Here is a 15,638-nt window from a genome sequence, read left to right on the forward strand (position 1 = left end):
ATTTTTTAAAAAAATAATGTTAAAGCAATAACTATTACACTACACTGTTACATTTATAGGATATGAATATATTTTATATATGACATCAATGATACAAGAAAATGGAGAGGAAACACATCTAAACTGAAATTTGCCATAGTTTTCTGAAATTAAGTCAATGTTAACTGGAATAGATTGTGATAAAGTAAAGATGCATATTGTAGAATCACTTTAAAAATTTCAAAAAAAGCTAAAAATTTATGAAAAACTAAAATAGCATGCTAAAAATATTTGTTGAACAAAAATGAAGGCAGGAGAGAAAGAACAGGGGAACAAAAATGATGACACTTATAGAAATAATTAAATAACAAAATAGAAACCTTTACCCAACCCAATGTTAGAAAATATTTTTCTATGTTTTGTTCTATAATTTTTATAGCTTTGGAATTTACATTTGTGTCCATTGTTCATTTGAGTTAATTTTTGTGTAGGGTGTGATTTATGAATCAAAGTTAATTTTTTGCACATGGATATTTGCCATATCAATAATTACATTAAATATGAACAGAATAAATACATCGAAAGGCAAAGAATGTCAGATTGGATTTTACAAAGCAAGATCCAACTATATACTATCTACAAGAGATACGGATGAGATTCAAGATACAAATAGGTTGAAAGGTAAAGGATATACAAAGATGTACTATGTAAAGAGTAACCACAAGAAATATGGAGTGAGTATAATAGTATCACACAGACTCTATGACAAGTGACATTATTGGAGACAGGAAAGAATATTTTATATAATGATAAAAGGGCCAATATAGCAGGAAGATGTAGCAATTATTATTGTGTATGTACCTAACAGAGCCTCAAAATGCATGAAGCAGAGATGGACAGAAATGAAAGACAATTAGAAATAAATAGAAATCAGAAAGAAGCAATTAACACAATTATATTTGAAGATTTCAATACTCCTCTCTCAGTAAGAATATAGTAGACTTGAATAAGCCTACAGTACACTCATCTGAACTGACATTCATAATACACTGCACCCAACAATAATAAAATACACATTTTTCCAAGTGCTTATAAATCATTTACCAAGCTAGACTATATTCTCCATTACTAAATGAATCTCAATGCATTTTAAGGATTCAAGTTATATAAAGTATGTTTTTGGTCACAATGGAATTAAATTAGACATCAATATTAGAAAAAAAATCTCTATTAAATCTTCAAATGTTTCGAAATGAAAAAATATGATTCTCAATACCCCCTAGGTCAAAGAAGGAATCAAAAGGAAAATTTGAAAATACTTCGAGCTTAATAAAAATAAAAACAAGTTTAGTTGCACAGATTCAAATGCTTATATTAGAAAGGAATAAAAATTGAATGTTAATAATCTAAGTATACACCTCCAAGAATATGGAAAAAAGAGCTCAATAACCAAGTATGTAGAAGGCAAGACCAATAAAATCAGAGTGGAAATAAAATAAAAATTGGAAAAAATAACTAGAAGAACAATACAGAAAAGTAATACCATCAAAAGTTGGTTCTTTGAAAAGATCAACAAAATTGGTGAACTTCTAGCCAGACTGATCAGGAAAAAAAGGAAAGAAAAAATTACCAGTAACTACAATGAGGGAGGGGACACCACTACAGACCCTACAGAAACTAAAAGGCTTACAAAGGAATATTATCAATGAGTTTAGGCTAATAAATTCTATAATACAGATAAAATGTACAAATTCTTAGAAAGTCAAAAATTACCAAAACTGACTCAAGAACAAATAGAAGAATTGTATAGTCCTATTTCAGTTGTATACATTGTAATAGTTAAAATCTTGCTATAAAAAAAGCTTAGATTCAGATGTCTTTAATTCTGTCAGATGTCTTCAATCTTTATTTGAAATGAGACCAATCCTACACATAATTTTTTCAAAAATCAAAAAGGAGGGAACTCTTCCTACTTCATTTTATGAGGCCAATATTACTCTGATACTGCAAGTCAAAGACCTCAGAAAAGTCCATAGGCCAATATCTCTCATAAACACAGATGCACACACACACACATATACACAAAAAACCACTTAACAAATATTAGCAAACTGAATCCAATAACATATAGAAACAATTATAAACCTTGAAAGAGTGGTTTAACATTTGAAAATTTGTTGATGTCATGCACCATATTAGTAAATAACAAAACCAGTATGATTACCTCAATGAATTCAGGACAAAATGTTTTTTCAAAATTCAATACCCATTCAACAAATTAAGAATAGAAGAGCAATTCGTCACTCTGGTAAGAGGGATTTGTGAAAACAAAAATTGTGAGCATTATCTTTCACTTAATGGTGAAAGACTGAACTCTAAGATCAGAATCAATACAAGAATATCCACTATGCTCATTTACATTCAATATTATACTGGAGGTTCTAGCCAGTGTAATGCTGCAGGAAAAAGCCATTAAAGACATATAAAATGGAAGAGAAGAAGAAAGCCCATCTTTATTCTTAGATGGTATAATCTTATATGTAAAAAATCCTGAAGAATCTACAATAAAAGATTACAATTAATTAGCAAGTTTAGCAAGGTTGCAGGAATCAAGCTGAATATACAAATTTTTATTTGATTTCCGTATACAAGCAACAATCAATCAAAAAAATGAAATTTTGAAAACTATTTTATTTATGGTGATGACCTGTACATGGATGACTAAAAAACATTGCTAAAAGCAATTCAAGAAGACCTAAATAAATGTAGAGATGATTTGTGGATTGGAAGACCCAGTATTATTAAGGTGACAGTTCTTTAGATATTGATCTATAGATTCAAGGAAACTCAATGAAAATCTGAAGCATTTTTGCAAATGCAACAAATTTTTCTAGCCATCATGTGGAAATGCAAATGACCTGGTATAGCCAAAATGATTTTTAAAAAAATAACAAAACTGAAGGACTAATATTACCTGATTTCAACATTTATCATAATGATAATCAAGGAAGTGTGGCATCAGCTTAAAGATAGACAAATAGACAAATGGGAAATAATAGGGTCAAAATGTAAACCCACATATATCTAGACAAATGGCTTTCAACAGGGGTACAAAAATAACTTAGCTGATAATAAATAGCTTTTTTCAACAACCCTTTTATATGGTTGGATTTGCATGTTCAAGAAAAAGAAAGTCAAGAACTTCAACCCATACCTCCCACATTATAGAAAACTTACTTAAAATAGGTAATAGAAATAAATGTAAAAACCAAAACTGTAAATTTTTTAGAAGAAAATACAGAATAAATACTTTGTGACTTTAGGTTAGGCATAGGTTTTTATCTATGACACTAAAAGGTCAATCAATGAAAGAAATAGTTAAAAATATTTCTTCTTTGAAAGACACTGCCAGGAGAATAAAAAGACAAAGCACACCATGGGAGAAATATTTTCAAATTACATATATGATAAAATGACTTTTATCCAGAATATGTAAATAGCTCTAAACAAACAATCCAATTTTTAAAATGAGTATGATTGTAATAGCACTCCACACAAAAGATATATGAATTTCAAATAAACTCATGAAAAGTTGTTCAACATGATTAGTCATTAGGAAAATCAAAACAAAACAAAACAAACATGGAAATGTTTGTTATTTTAATTGTTATGATAGTTTCATGGCTGTTTGCGTGTGTCAAAACTTATCAAATTTGTGTACGTTAAATATGTGAAAATTATTGTACGCTGATTACACCTCAATAAAGCTGTTAAATTTTTTTTAATTTAAAAATATTATTTCAAGAATAAAATAACCAAACCATATTCTAGGAGCAAGTATTTGCAAATTATATATCTGATAAATGACTCGTATCAATAATACATAAAGAACTTTTACAACTCACAAATAAGAAGGCAAACTAAAAATGGAAAAAAGATTTAAATAGATGATTCTTCAAAGAAGATATGTGAATGTCTAACAAGCAGAGGAAATGATCATTAATCATTAAGAAAATGCAAATTAAAGCCACAATGAAATACTATACATCTACTAAAATGGCTATAATCAAAAAGATTGACAAAACTGGTGAGAATATGTAGAAATCAGGAACCCTAATACACTGCTGATGGGAATGTAAAATGGCACTTTGGAAACTGGTTTGGGAATTTCCTAGAAAGTTAAACACATACTTACCTATTATGACCTAGCAATTAAACTCCTGTGTATTTACGTAAGAAAAGTAAAATCCATGTCCACAAAAAGATGTTTATTTTATTGTTCATAGCAGCATTATTTAGAATATCTAAAAATAAGAAACTGGTGAATTAATAAATAAAATATGCTGTACCCATATAAATGATACTACTTAAAAAGAAACAAACTACTTAGCCATGCAACATGGGTAAACTCAAAAGCATGATGTTGAATCAATTAAGCTAGACAAAAAAGGCTGAATATTGTATAATTCTATTTATATGAAATTTCTAGAAAAAAGCAAAACTATAGAGACAAAAACTATGTCAGTAGTTTTCTGGGACTGCAAGAGTGAGAAGCAGTTGACTACAAATGGGCACAAGGAAACTTTTTTAGGTAATGGAAGTATTTTAATCTTAGGTTGTGGTGATGGTTGCAGACCTATATAAATTTACTAAAACTATTGCACCCTACATGTACAGTGTATCAGTATTCTGGCAAGTAAATCATACCTTAATAAAACTCTTAGCTAAACAATAAAAAAGATATCTATGCTGGAAGTAGGAACATGAGACTCATTAGCATATAGATGATCGTTGTAGCTGTAAAAGTAGAGAAAACATCTAGGGAAAGTTTGTTGAAAGGGAAAACATAAGAAGCTGGGACAGATCCCTGTGGAGCAGCAACACTTAGAGGATCTAGCAAAAATGAAAATGAGTAAATGCACCTACAGAGTTAGAATAAAAATGAAGGAAATATAGTATCACAGCAAGTAAGTATTTCTAGGAGGGGGCTTGTCATAAAGATATCAAATGCTTCAGATAGGTTAAGGAAGAAAAAGACTAAAAGGTGTCTGATGGTGGTCACCCAAGACCTTGGCATGAGCAGTTTTTGGGGACCAAATAAGGTACAAGTCAATCTGGAATGAACTGTGGAGTGAGTGGGAGTAATGAATGCAAACAGGAGTATTGGGAGCCTGGCTCAAGAAGTTTATCTGAAAAAGGAAGGATTTCCTTCCAGGTGAAGCTGGAAATGACAGGAGATAGAAGTGCGAGATTTTGTTTTAACGGAAGATTCAACAGCATGTTTCAGTGTGGTTAGAAAGAAGTGAGGGGGAAAAGGCTGAAGATTCAGAAGAGGGCCATAATTTTAATCATTAATTCCATGAGGGAGCAGAAAAAGATAGGATTGAAAACACAGGTTGAAAGATTACCATTAAACAGTAAGGAACAATTCTTCCATGTAGAAGAGTAAAGAATGGTTTTAAAATAAGTGAATTTGTAGATTTCATGGCATCAGGGAAAGGCTTGTATGATGGCTTCTTTTTTCTTGGTAGAAAGCAAGGTTTTTAAAGCAGAAGTCATAATACCAAGGATTTGAGGGGAATGGCACTCTTTAAGGACCTAGAATTAGATTAGTGATCATGAATTTATAATAATACCAGTCTACCCAATTGTATATTTTTTCTCTAGGAACAAGAGGTGGACAGTTTGATTCACTGGAGTTGGCTCCATCAGAAAGCTAGTAGAGCAAGGGTGTTTAGAGTGGTGGTAAAAAAACATTTGGATGACAGATCATGGATGGACAAATGTGAAGGCATTGGGGGCTGATAGACATTGTCTTCACTTGCATTCCCCTGAAACAAGGTCCAAGACAATGACTTGAGGACAGCTAGTTGATTTGAGAGGGAGCTCAAGATACAGGAGTGAGGGAATGGGGAAAATAAGTCAGGAAACAAGGGAAAGCTAATTAAAGGGTGCGTGTTTTGAGCTACATATCATTGTGGGTAACTGCAGCTGAGTCCTACTGGAAACCCTCTGAGGAAGCCTGTAGAATGTGCCTGGAAATTATCCCTCTGTAGAACAGAAAGTTGACACATTAATCCACTAATTCCTGTCACCCTTTGCTGGAGAATTATTTCTAGAAGCATTAACTATCCCCATTTTTCCAGGATACCTTGCCAGAGCTGAACAAACTCTCTGGCTTCAGAAAAATCCCAGAGGCAGAAAATGAAAAGTAATGGGGAGGACTGGGCTTGAGGTGAAATATTGACAGCATCCAAAACTCCACAGGAATTTTCTACCACCAGCTTCAGCTAAAAACTGAAGTAGTCCTAGGGGCATATGGTAGAAGATGAAATTGAACCAGTTTACAAAAGTCCCTATGCAGTCAAAGTAATTGAGGAAATAACTTAGGATAATAGATGGAGTTATTTGATTGTATGGAAGTTATTTATATCCTCTGAGCTATTGATTTATCATCTGTAAATGGGGATGAGATTACCCACTTTGTGTGGTTACTGCTGGAATTAAAAGTCCTTATTATGTAAGGTGCTTAGCACAGGGCCTGGCCTGTAGTAAGATATAGAGAATAAAAGCTATTATATTATTGCTATTATCTATTGAAAGATTAGCAATGTTAATAACTACCTGTATTATGGATAATGGACTAATTCAAATTTTATATATAATATTTTTGAATATTATATTCAAGTTCACTACTTAACTTGAACCAGTAAGTTCACTACTTAAGAATATAATATTTCATATGACAAGACATTGCAGTTTTGTTTGGAAGAATATTAAATTCTGGTACTTTTTGAAATTAGTTTTATCATAGAATGGCTATTGGGAAAATCATAAATGTAATCTAATTCCCGTGCATTCTTTTTCCTTTGGTTAGGATTTCATTGAAGTTTTTATTAGACTAGAATGATTTATTTTATTTGTAAAGAAATCACCACAGATGTACTGTTGGCTTTGTTTTTAAATCTTTTCTGCTTTTCAACTTATTCAAACACAAGAAACAATCTAAATGCCTTCTACTCTCTACAACCTCTGATGTCAAATAAGTTTTCTTTAATTCTAGCTTAAATCTTTAATACTGCAGTTTTGTTTTCGCTTATTTTCTTCTCAGTGGAGAAAAAAGGAACAGCTGGTTACTATTGTCAATTTTCTATTGTTTGGAATTTATTAAATATGCAACACTTGTGAATACATAGATATAGATACATATTTCCTTCCAGATATAGAACTCCTATTGCTTTTCTTTCAAAAGTGATAGAATTTTATATGGGAAAGCTTTAGAGTTCTTCTAGTCCCAGTATATAGTCTGATTAATTAATACTAGTTAAAATATTATTAATTGCCATCTAGAATTTCTTGTGGTAAATTGCCTGATGTGTCCTTTGCTCAACTACCAATTGGACTATTATTATTTTTCTTATGAATATATTGCAATGCAACACACAATATCTTTGCATATTGATGTTAACTATTAAACCACTGCATGATATTTTCCCCCAATTTGTTATTTGTCTTTTAATTCAGTTGATAGTATTTTTGCCTTACAGGTTCATAATATTTTGTCAGATATATATATTTTTCTCTTATGAATTTCTTTTTATGGTTTCATGCTTGGAGATGCCTTACTCACCATGAGCTTTTATCTAAGTTCACCTATATTTTCTTCTGGTCCTTTAATATTTTTATTTTTAAGTTGGTTTTCGAATCAATCCAGAATTAACTTAAATGCAGGATTGCACATTTGTTCCTAATAAATTTCAATTTGTTTATTACAGCATATTGCTTTGATCTGTTATAGGATTTTATATCATAAATCTGTTACATATATATTCATGCTATATATCAGTGGTTCTCAATCAGAGGTGATTTTGCCCTCTAGGAACATTTGGCAATGTCTGTAGACATTTTTTATTTTCCAGAACTAGGGGAGAGGCTGGCTACTGGCCTTTAGTGAGCAGAGAGCAAGGATGATGCTAACCATCCTACAATGTACAGGACTGCCCCCACAACAAAGAATTGTCAATAGTACTGAGATTAAGGGACCTTAAGAGATGATAGATGGATGGATGCATAGTTGATAGGTCAATAGATAAATGTATAGAAGATAGATATTCATTGAATACCATTTTTCTGCCAGTTATATACCAATAGTAATATTATCCAGCCTATATTTTTATTCTTTACCTGTATTCTATTCTTTACCCTGAAGTGTGTTTTAAGAGACATTGACTCCTACTTTATGGAAATCCAGATACATTGTATTGTTGGATATCCCTGGTTTGAGCACATAATAAATATTGAATGAGTGTTTTATAAAAATGACAACAATAAATCAAATAAATTTTTAATGAATCTTATTTCATTACAGTAACTTATTTTTATATGTTAAAAAGTATGCTTTTTAAAATCCATTGCGGATTTTTGCTAGGAATCAATTTTAAGCAGTATGTTTCTTCTTTAATCTTCTGCCACGTCTGTTATTCTCTTGCTATGCAGCATAAACTTCATCAGAATATTAACTCTGTTCTCTATATTATTTTTATTTAGCTTTTATTACCACTGTCAAGCTTGCAGATTTCCTTGTAGGCACACATCTCTTTAATATGTAGAGTTGCTTATTCTTTCCATCTATGAGAATCATTACTTTTGCATAAAGACTATATCCATTTTTAGTTACATTCTGGAAGTTAATGTTGATATCTGTGGAATTATATGTGTCTTCTGTGTCAAAAATTTCTATTCACTCTAATAACTTATCCTGAACATATTTTGTATTAATATTAACACTTTATTGTTTCTGATCCCCTTATTAGAAAGACATTTTCTTCTGTGTATTTGTGAGCCTTTTAATTCTTATTTTGCTTCCTGTCATATTTGACATCCTCTACAACAGCAATGTCCAAAGGATGGAATTTACCGTGATGATGGAAATGTTCTGATCTGCACAGTCCAATATAGTAGGCATGGTTGAGCACTTGAAATGTAGCTAGGGCAACTGAGGAACTGAATTTTACATTTAATTTAATTTATTTTTAATTTTAGTAGCCACATGTGGCTAGTGGCTACTGTATCGGACAGCACAATTCTATAGAGTAATTCCTTACCCTTCCATTTTTAGCTTAAAATCCTCAGCTTTATTTTAACTTAAACCTATTTTTACTGGTTGTGTCTGTACACAGTTTTGTTTGTTTTGTATATTGTATGTGTTTCTTATGTCCCAGTGATTACGTTATTTTTTACTTCATTTCCTATGCTTTCCATACAGTAATAATACATGTCCTCAGACAATTGAGAGTGTGCAAAGGTATTTCTGTAATGTATTATCTATTAATATCAGGTGCTTGCTTTTCTTTACTTTTTTGCAAATAAAAATGATAATGTTCATTGTAGGAAAAATGAAGGAAGAATAACAGAAAATATAAAGAAGAGAATAAGGCAAAGATTACTGCTACTAACTTCACAGACACACACACAGACATATGCAGAGGGATACACTTGGTTGAGTACTTTCTATACATATTATTTTATTTTTAAACACCTTACTGGTTGTACAGCTAATACGTGTTTATCACTAGAAAAAAAATTTTTTAAACAGGAGTAAAGTGAAGAAAAAAAATCATCTGTAATCACAATGCATAAATTAACCACTTTTATTACTTTGATTTGTTTTCTCACAGTGTTGTTTCTAAGACCTATGGGTAGATGGTGTGCAGGTAGGTAGGTAGACAGCTGGATATGTAGAGAGACATTTTCAAAAACTGAATTATACTGTATGCAGGGTGGGCCAATAAAAGTATACACTTTTCAGGTGGCAAGAAAACAAAATTATGTGTCATTATGGGTATGTATCATCCACAGTGGTATTAGTGACCATTTTGAACATTTGTAACTTTAATAGAAATATATATTGGTTAACATTTATCCACTGGGTTTGTCTATTTATTAACTATATCTTGCTTTTTATATCATGAACATTTTTCTCTACTATAAAATAAAATTCACAAATGTGATTTTAATGGCTACATCATAATCCATTCATTGTCTCTATATCATTAATCAGTTTCCTATTATTGGACAGTTAGGATGCTTCTCTTTTTTTACTACTATAAATAGCATTACACTCTACATATTCGTGCCTAAAATTTTTCGTCTCTGATTTTTTCATTTCTGATTATTTTATCTCTGATTATTTCATTAGTATACATTTTTAGAAGTGAAATCACTGGCCCAAATGAACGGATTTGAGATCCTTGATATATATTGTCAATCCAAATCACCTTGCAGAAAGTTCTTTGTTGTTTATAGAAGAAAATATTCTTGTTCCATTTTTATGGTTTAATCATTTTTATGCAGCTTTTTTTTTTTTTTTTGAGGTGGAGTCTCGCTCTCTTACCCAGGCTGGAGTGCAATGGCGTGATCTTGGCTCACTGCAACCTCCGCCTCCCAGGTTCAAGCAATTCTTCTGCATCAGCCTCCTGAGTAGCTGGGACTACAGGCACGTGCCACCATGCCTGGCTAATTTTTTTGTATTTTTAGTAGAGACAGGTTTCACCATGTTGGTCAGGCTGGTCTCGAAATCCTGACCTCAATTGACCCATCGGCCTCGGCCTCCCAAAGTGTTAGGATTACAGGTGTTAACCACTGCACCCAGCTGCAGCTTTTCTTTGAACTTTTAAACTTTTTGGTTTTACAACTCAGGAGAGTTTTTTAATAAATGTGACTTTCAAGGGTTTAGCAAAGTAATCATATTGTTATAAATACCCAACCAACATAACTTTATTTTTTGCTAGCAAAGGTTTTCAGATATAAGATTTTTCATTGTATAAATTGTTTCTTTTTAGGGTGAACAAGGAGAAAAAGGAGATCCAGGTCTGGCTGGCCTTAATGGAGAAAATGTAAGCCTAACTCTTTTTTCTGATACTCTGTTTACATTTTACCACTAAGATATGCTTTTTAATGCTATTAAGATTTACCTATTTTTGGCAGAGCCAGCCAGCCATGATCCAACAAAATTAAGAATCATGGTGTTCTTTCACATGGCTCAGTAGAGGCCCCGTGTTTTTAGTTTCATTTCATTGGCTTTATATATCTTCCACCTGTGCTTAGCCTTAACAGGCCTTTCTCCTTGATGTTTCTTACTTGCAAATTTTCTAGTCTTCCTTTTCTGTCTTTTTTCGTCTTACATATCTTCTGCCATGGCTTGTGCTCTTATCAGTGGTTCACTTTTCATCTCAGTCCAAATCTCCATCTAGTCTACAGATGGCGTCTGTATTGATAGGCTTTCAGTGATGGGAAGAAAGGGCGAAGTGAAGGGAAACTAAATCCATATTGCTTCCCTCCATGGCACCAGTTCCGCAGCCTCAGGGATAACATCGCCTGTGATATCCTTGGACCCCGGTCATCTTCTCCCCTTCCCCTCAGGATGGTTATCCTCCCTGAATTGCACTCCAGATTTTAGGATAAAATTTGAAGGATGGCCCAAATGTGGGTTTCACTCTGAAATGTAATTTTATTTACATTTACTCACCATTTACTATAGATATGTTATCTGCACTGGTAGGGGAAGTGTCCAAAATAAGAATTAGTTTTTCCCTTGGCTTCCTTTTCTCACTTACATAAATATGTTTTAGAAAGGACCTGAAGGGCCACATGACTTATAAAAGAATAAGGAAAAACTAGGAGACTATATCTAGCTCCCTAATGCCTAGAAGTGTTCAGAAACCCATTTTGTATGCAGGAGATCATTACAGTGGAAGAGAGGCTGAAGACCAATCTTTCCGGCCTGTGGAGAAAGTCGTGTGTGTGTGTGTGTGTGTGTGTGTGTGTGTGTGTGTGTGGAGTCTCCCAAAAAAGAAAGATCCTAGTAGTAATAGTAGTTAATGTTTTTATGTATGTTAACTAAAATAATAGTTGTTTCACTGTCATTCTTATTTCTCTCCCTTTGAAGTAATTTTTCTACACCAGAGAATAGGCACTAGCCCCAATGGCTTGTAGCTATGAAAGTCTCTGTATCTTCTTTACCACCTGTAATACATCAGGACACTGAATGTCACACATGTTTAAATAGAGTAACTGACTCACCTCTTACTCCTGTCATTGGAGGCACATGGTGAAGTGGGATGAGTTCTGGAGTAGAAAGACAGGGCCCAGTTTGTCTTCCAGTTCTGTCACAGAAGAGCAGATCACTTCTCAGAGTCTGTAAAGTGATGGACTTGGGATAGATTCTTTTTTTTTTTTTGAGACGGAGTCTTGCTCTTTCCCCCAGGCTGGAGTGCAGTGGCATGATCTCGGCTCACTGCAAGCTCTGCCTCCTGTGTTCACGCTATTCTCCTGCCTCTGCCTCCCTAGTAGCTGGGACTACAGGTGCCCACCACTAGGCCTGGCTAATTTTTTTGTATTTTTAGTAGAGACGGGCTTTCACCGTGTTAGCCAGGATAGTCTGGATCTCCTGACCTCGTGATCCGCCCGCCTCGGCCTCCCAAAGTGCTGGGATTACAGGCGTGAGCCACCGTGCCCGGCGGACTTGGGATAGATTCTAAAGCCCCTATCGCTATTATGTGCTATGATTTTATGCAAAGAGTTATTAAGATTATAAACTTGAAAAGCCTGATGAGGCTTGAAGCATTCACTCAGGTTTATTGAGTGCCTGCTACATGTAAGGCACAGTGAGAAAAACCAAACAGGAAGAGATGAAGCCAGAGCATAGAAAGTACTGGATGTGAGGATGCTTGTCCTTCCTCCTCATAACAAAGGGGAGATGTGGCCCACGCTTTGTTTAAATGAAAATTCCTTTCACAGTGGATTCTGAAAGGAATAGAATTTGGGCCTTTGCCTGTGTTTTCTGTTCTTTCTATTACACTCTCCATGAAAGTGAAGACCATGTGTTGGAATCCAAGTACTTAGCACATGTTTGGGGTAAGTTCCAAATAACTATTTGCTGAATGTTAGTTTGAAAAACTGAGCAGTTATTAATATTATGACAGAGTAAAATATAAGTAATTAGAGTCTAAGCTAGAATAACAGATGTGGAAGGGAAGATACAGAGAATGATGCTAAAGAGGTAAAATACATATGATTTGGCACTTGACTGGAGTTGAAAACTCAAAAATAGCCCATGTTGACCGTTCTGTGTGAGAAGGATACTAACTTATGAGAAATGTAGGAGTGTTGAAAGAGATTAATTACAGTGTTGCAAAAAATAACCAAACTACATGTATGTGGGCTCTCTGAGACAGAGGAGCAAAACAGAGTGTATTACAAGTGCATAAAAGTAATATTGGAATTGAAATAGAGAAAGGATTTTTTGAAATATTTGAATAAAACTGGAAAGATATTTGAGAGGTTGGAACCTGAAATATATTCACATTAATTTCAAGATTTGAAAATTTTTCTTACATTGTCTGAAAGTAAGGTTATTGGGCTTTTAAATTAATCAACTGATACTTGCATATATTTGAGGGCCTGCTATATTCCCATACTCTCTGTCAGCCACTGTGTGAGTTCCAAATCTGAGTAACACTAACTTACTGAGAGATCCCAAAGGCCTAGTGAGCAGTGTGAATGTTTATCCCTTTGAGGAGTCTTGGAAGAGTCCTTCACATGCCCCAATAACAGGAGGTCATTCCTTTAGCACCGTTATTGTCTGATGTAGCTCATTAAGTACAACCATAAAGCATGACAAAGCACATTAACTTTTCTCACTTGGTTACTTAGTTAATAAGTAGATCATGTTATTTTTTTCTCCTTAATTTTGCCGAAGATATTCAGGAGTCATGACTAAGGAGAAATAACAAAAAGTAGTAAGAGTTCTCCTCTTTCCCCTCTACTATCACTAGAAGTAAAGAATCAACTGCTTGGTTATTACACTGTTGGAGATGGGGGGAGTGTTAATATTGTGTTATAGTTCATAAACTATTTTCACAAGGAATTTGAAATTTGACCCTCACCCAGCTTAATTGGCTAGTAGAGTGGGGAGTGATAGTATTCCTATTTTCAGAAGCAAGAAATTAAAGGCTTCAGAAATTAAGCAACTTTCTTTTTTGAAATACTAAAATTGGCCTTTAACTCTAAATATTTGGCTGAAAAGTCTGATTTTCCCAGTAAATCCTGCCACACATCACTGCTTAGTTTTCAGTGCTAAAAAAATGGACTCTGCAAACTAAAGTAATTCAGCATTTATGACAGTTCACTCTGACTTTCAATAAGCCCAGGTATACATTCTTAGAAATTGGAAGGTATTATAATGGCTACTTTGATTTGAATTAAAGTCAAGCCAATGATGGAAATTATAACTTCAGAAATATTATCTTAGAATGTATGGTAAATAAACTCAATGGGCCAGGTGACTCCAGCTACTTTCTAAGTCAGAGTATATTGGAATGCTTTAATATTTCTACTAAATGAATTCCACAGCCTTTTTAATAGTCTTTATTGTTGCATATTATATATGTATCTTAATGTCAATGTATCTTATAATAACTTATTTTGTGCCAGCTTTCTCACAAAATGGGCCAGCTCACTTTGGAAAGTGTAAACTTTAATTTAAAGGGTAGTATGTAGCAATTCAGTCTTTCTCAATGTGGCACTGCTGGCATTTTGGCAAGACAATTGTTTTTCAAGTCAGACTGTCTTGCAAGAGCAGAATGTTTAGCGTCCTTGAAGCTCACCAACCTAATCTAAATGCCAGTAGCAGCCCCTAGTCATTGGGACAAGAAAAAATGTGCTGATATTTTTCTAAGTGTATCTTAACTGTGTATGTGTGTGTGTGTTTGTATGTGTGTGCATGCCTAAACTTTTGTTTGATGTCTGTGGTATTACTAAACAAGTGCATGCTCATATGTCCATTCTAGTTTAAATAATGTATACAAAACATATATTAAAATTTTCAAAAATTTGAATTGCTAGAAAATTTAACCTTGAAAATATATGACCTTGTCTTTACACACAATCTAGTGTATAGTTAAATAATTTTGATGTGGCCTAATACAAGATATATTTAACAAAGGTATCTTAAAATAGACTTGAGAGGGAATAACATAAAGTTGTAATTGTGATCTTTAAAGCCAGACTATCTGGGTTCAAATCCCAGCTCTGCCACTAACTAGCTGACGTACTACTTGGTAAATTACTTAGCCTCTCTGTGCCTCAGTTTCTTTATTTGCACCATGGAATGATAATTTCAATATCCTCTCTGTGCCTCAGTTTCCTTATTTGCACCACGGAATGATAATTTCAATAGTACTTACTGTAGAGGAAAAGATAATTTTCCCTTCCCCTCTGAGGGGTTCAGTCTGCTGAAATGAACTGACAATGGACAGATTAACAGGAGAAAAGGCATACAAATATATTAACGTGCATACAGTGGGAGCCATAAAAAATACAGGACTCAAAGAAAGGCCAGATGGTTGAAGCTTAAATAGAACCCTCTTTATAGGAAAGAAGGAGATGGAGAAATGTAGGCAATTTTGAGAGGTAGTAAACTATTTTTTGAATTGAATGGGACCAAGAGCTAACAATAGTTTGTGGACAAGTTACAGAAAGGTGAAGGCTGGACCTGCACTGTGAACAAAAGTTGTCTTGTTTTGCACATAAAGACTCCCAGGTAATCTCTCAGAGCTGCCCTCAGAAGAATAGACTAAGAGTCTGTCTGGGCATGGTGA

General features: G+C 33.6%; 1 protein-coding gene across 5 annotated transcripts in view; it reads left to right on the forward strand.

The window, feature by feature from the left end:
• Positions 1 to 15,638, forward strand: part of COL19A1 (collagen type XIX alpha 1 chain) — a 356,800-nt gene that overhangs the window by 155,246 nt on the left and 185,916 nt on the right. For all 5 annotated transcript variants that reach the window (XM_054492353.2, XM_054492351.2, XM_063666306.1 and 2 more), the window contains exon 12: positions 10,821 to 10,874. In XM_054492353.2, coding sequence (XP_054348328.2) covers positions 10,821 to 10,874 — 54 coding nt within the window. The remainder of the gene's footprint in view (positions 1 to 10,820; positions 10,875 to 15,638) is intronic.

This window comes from Pongo pygmaeus, chromosome 5 (assembly GCF_028885625.2).
Source record: "Pongo pygmaeus isolate AG05252 chromosome 5, NHGRI_mPonPyg2-v2.0_pri, whole genome shotgun sequence".
NCBI lineage: Eukaryota > Metazoa > Chordata > Mammalia > Primates > Hominidae > Pongo > Pongo pygmaeus.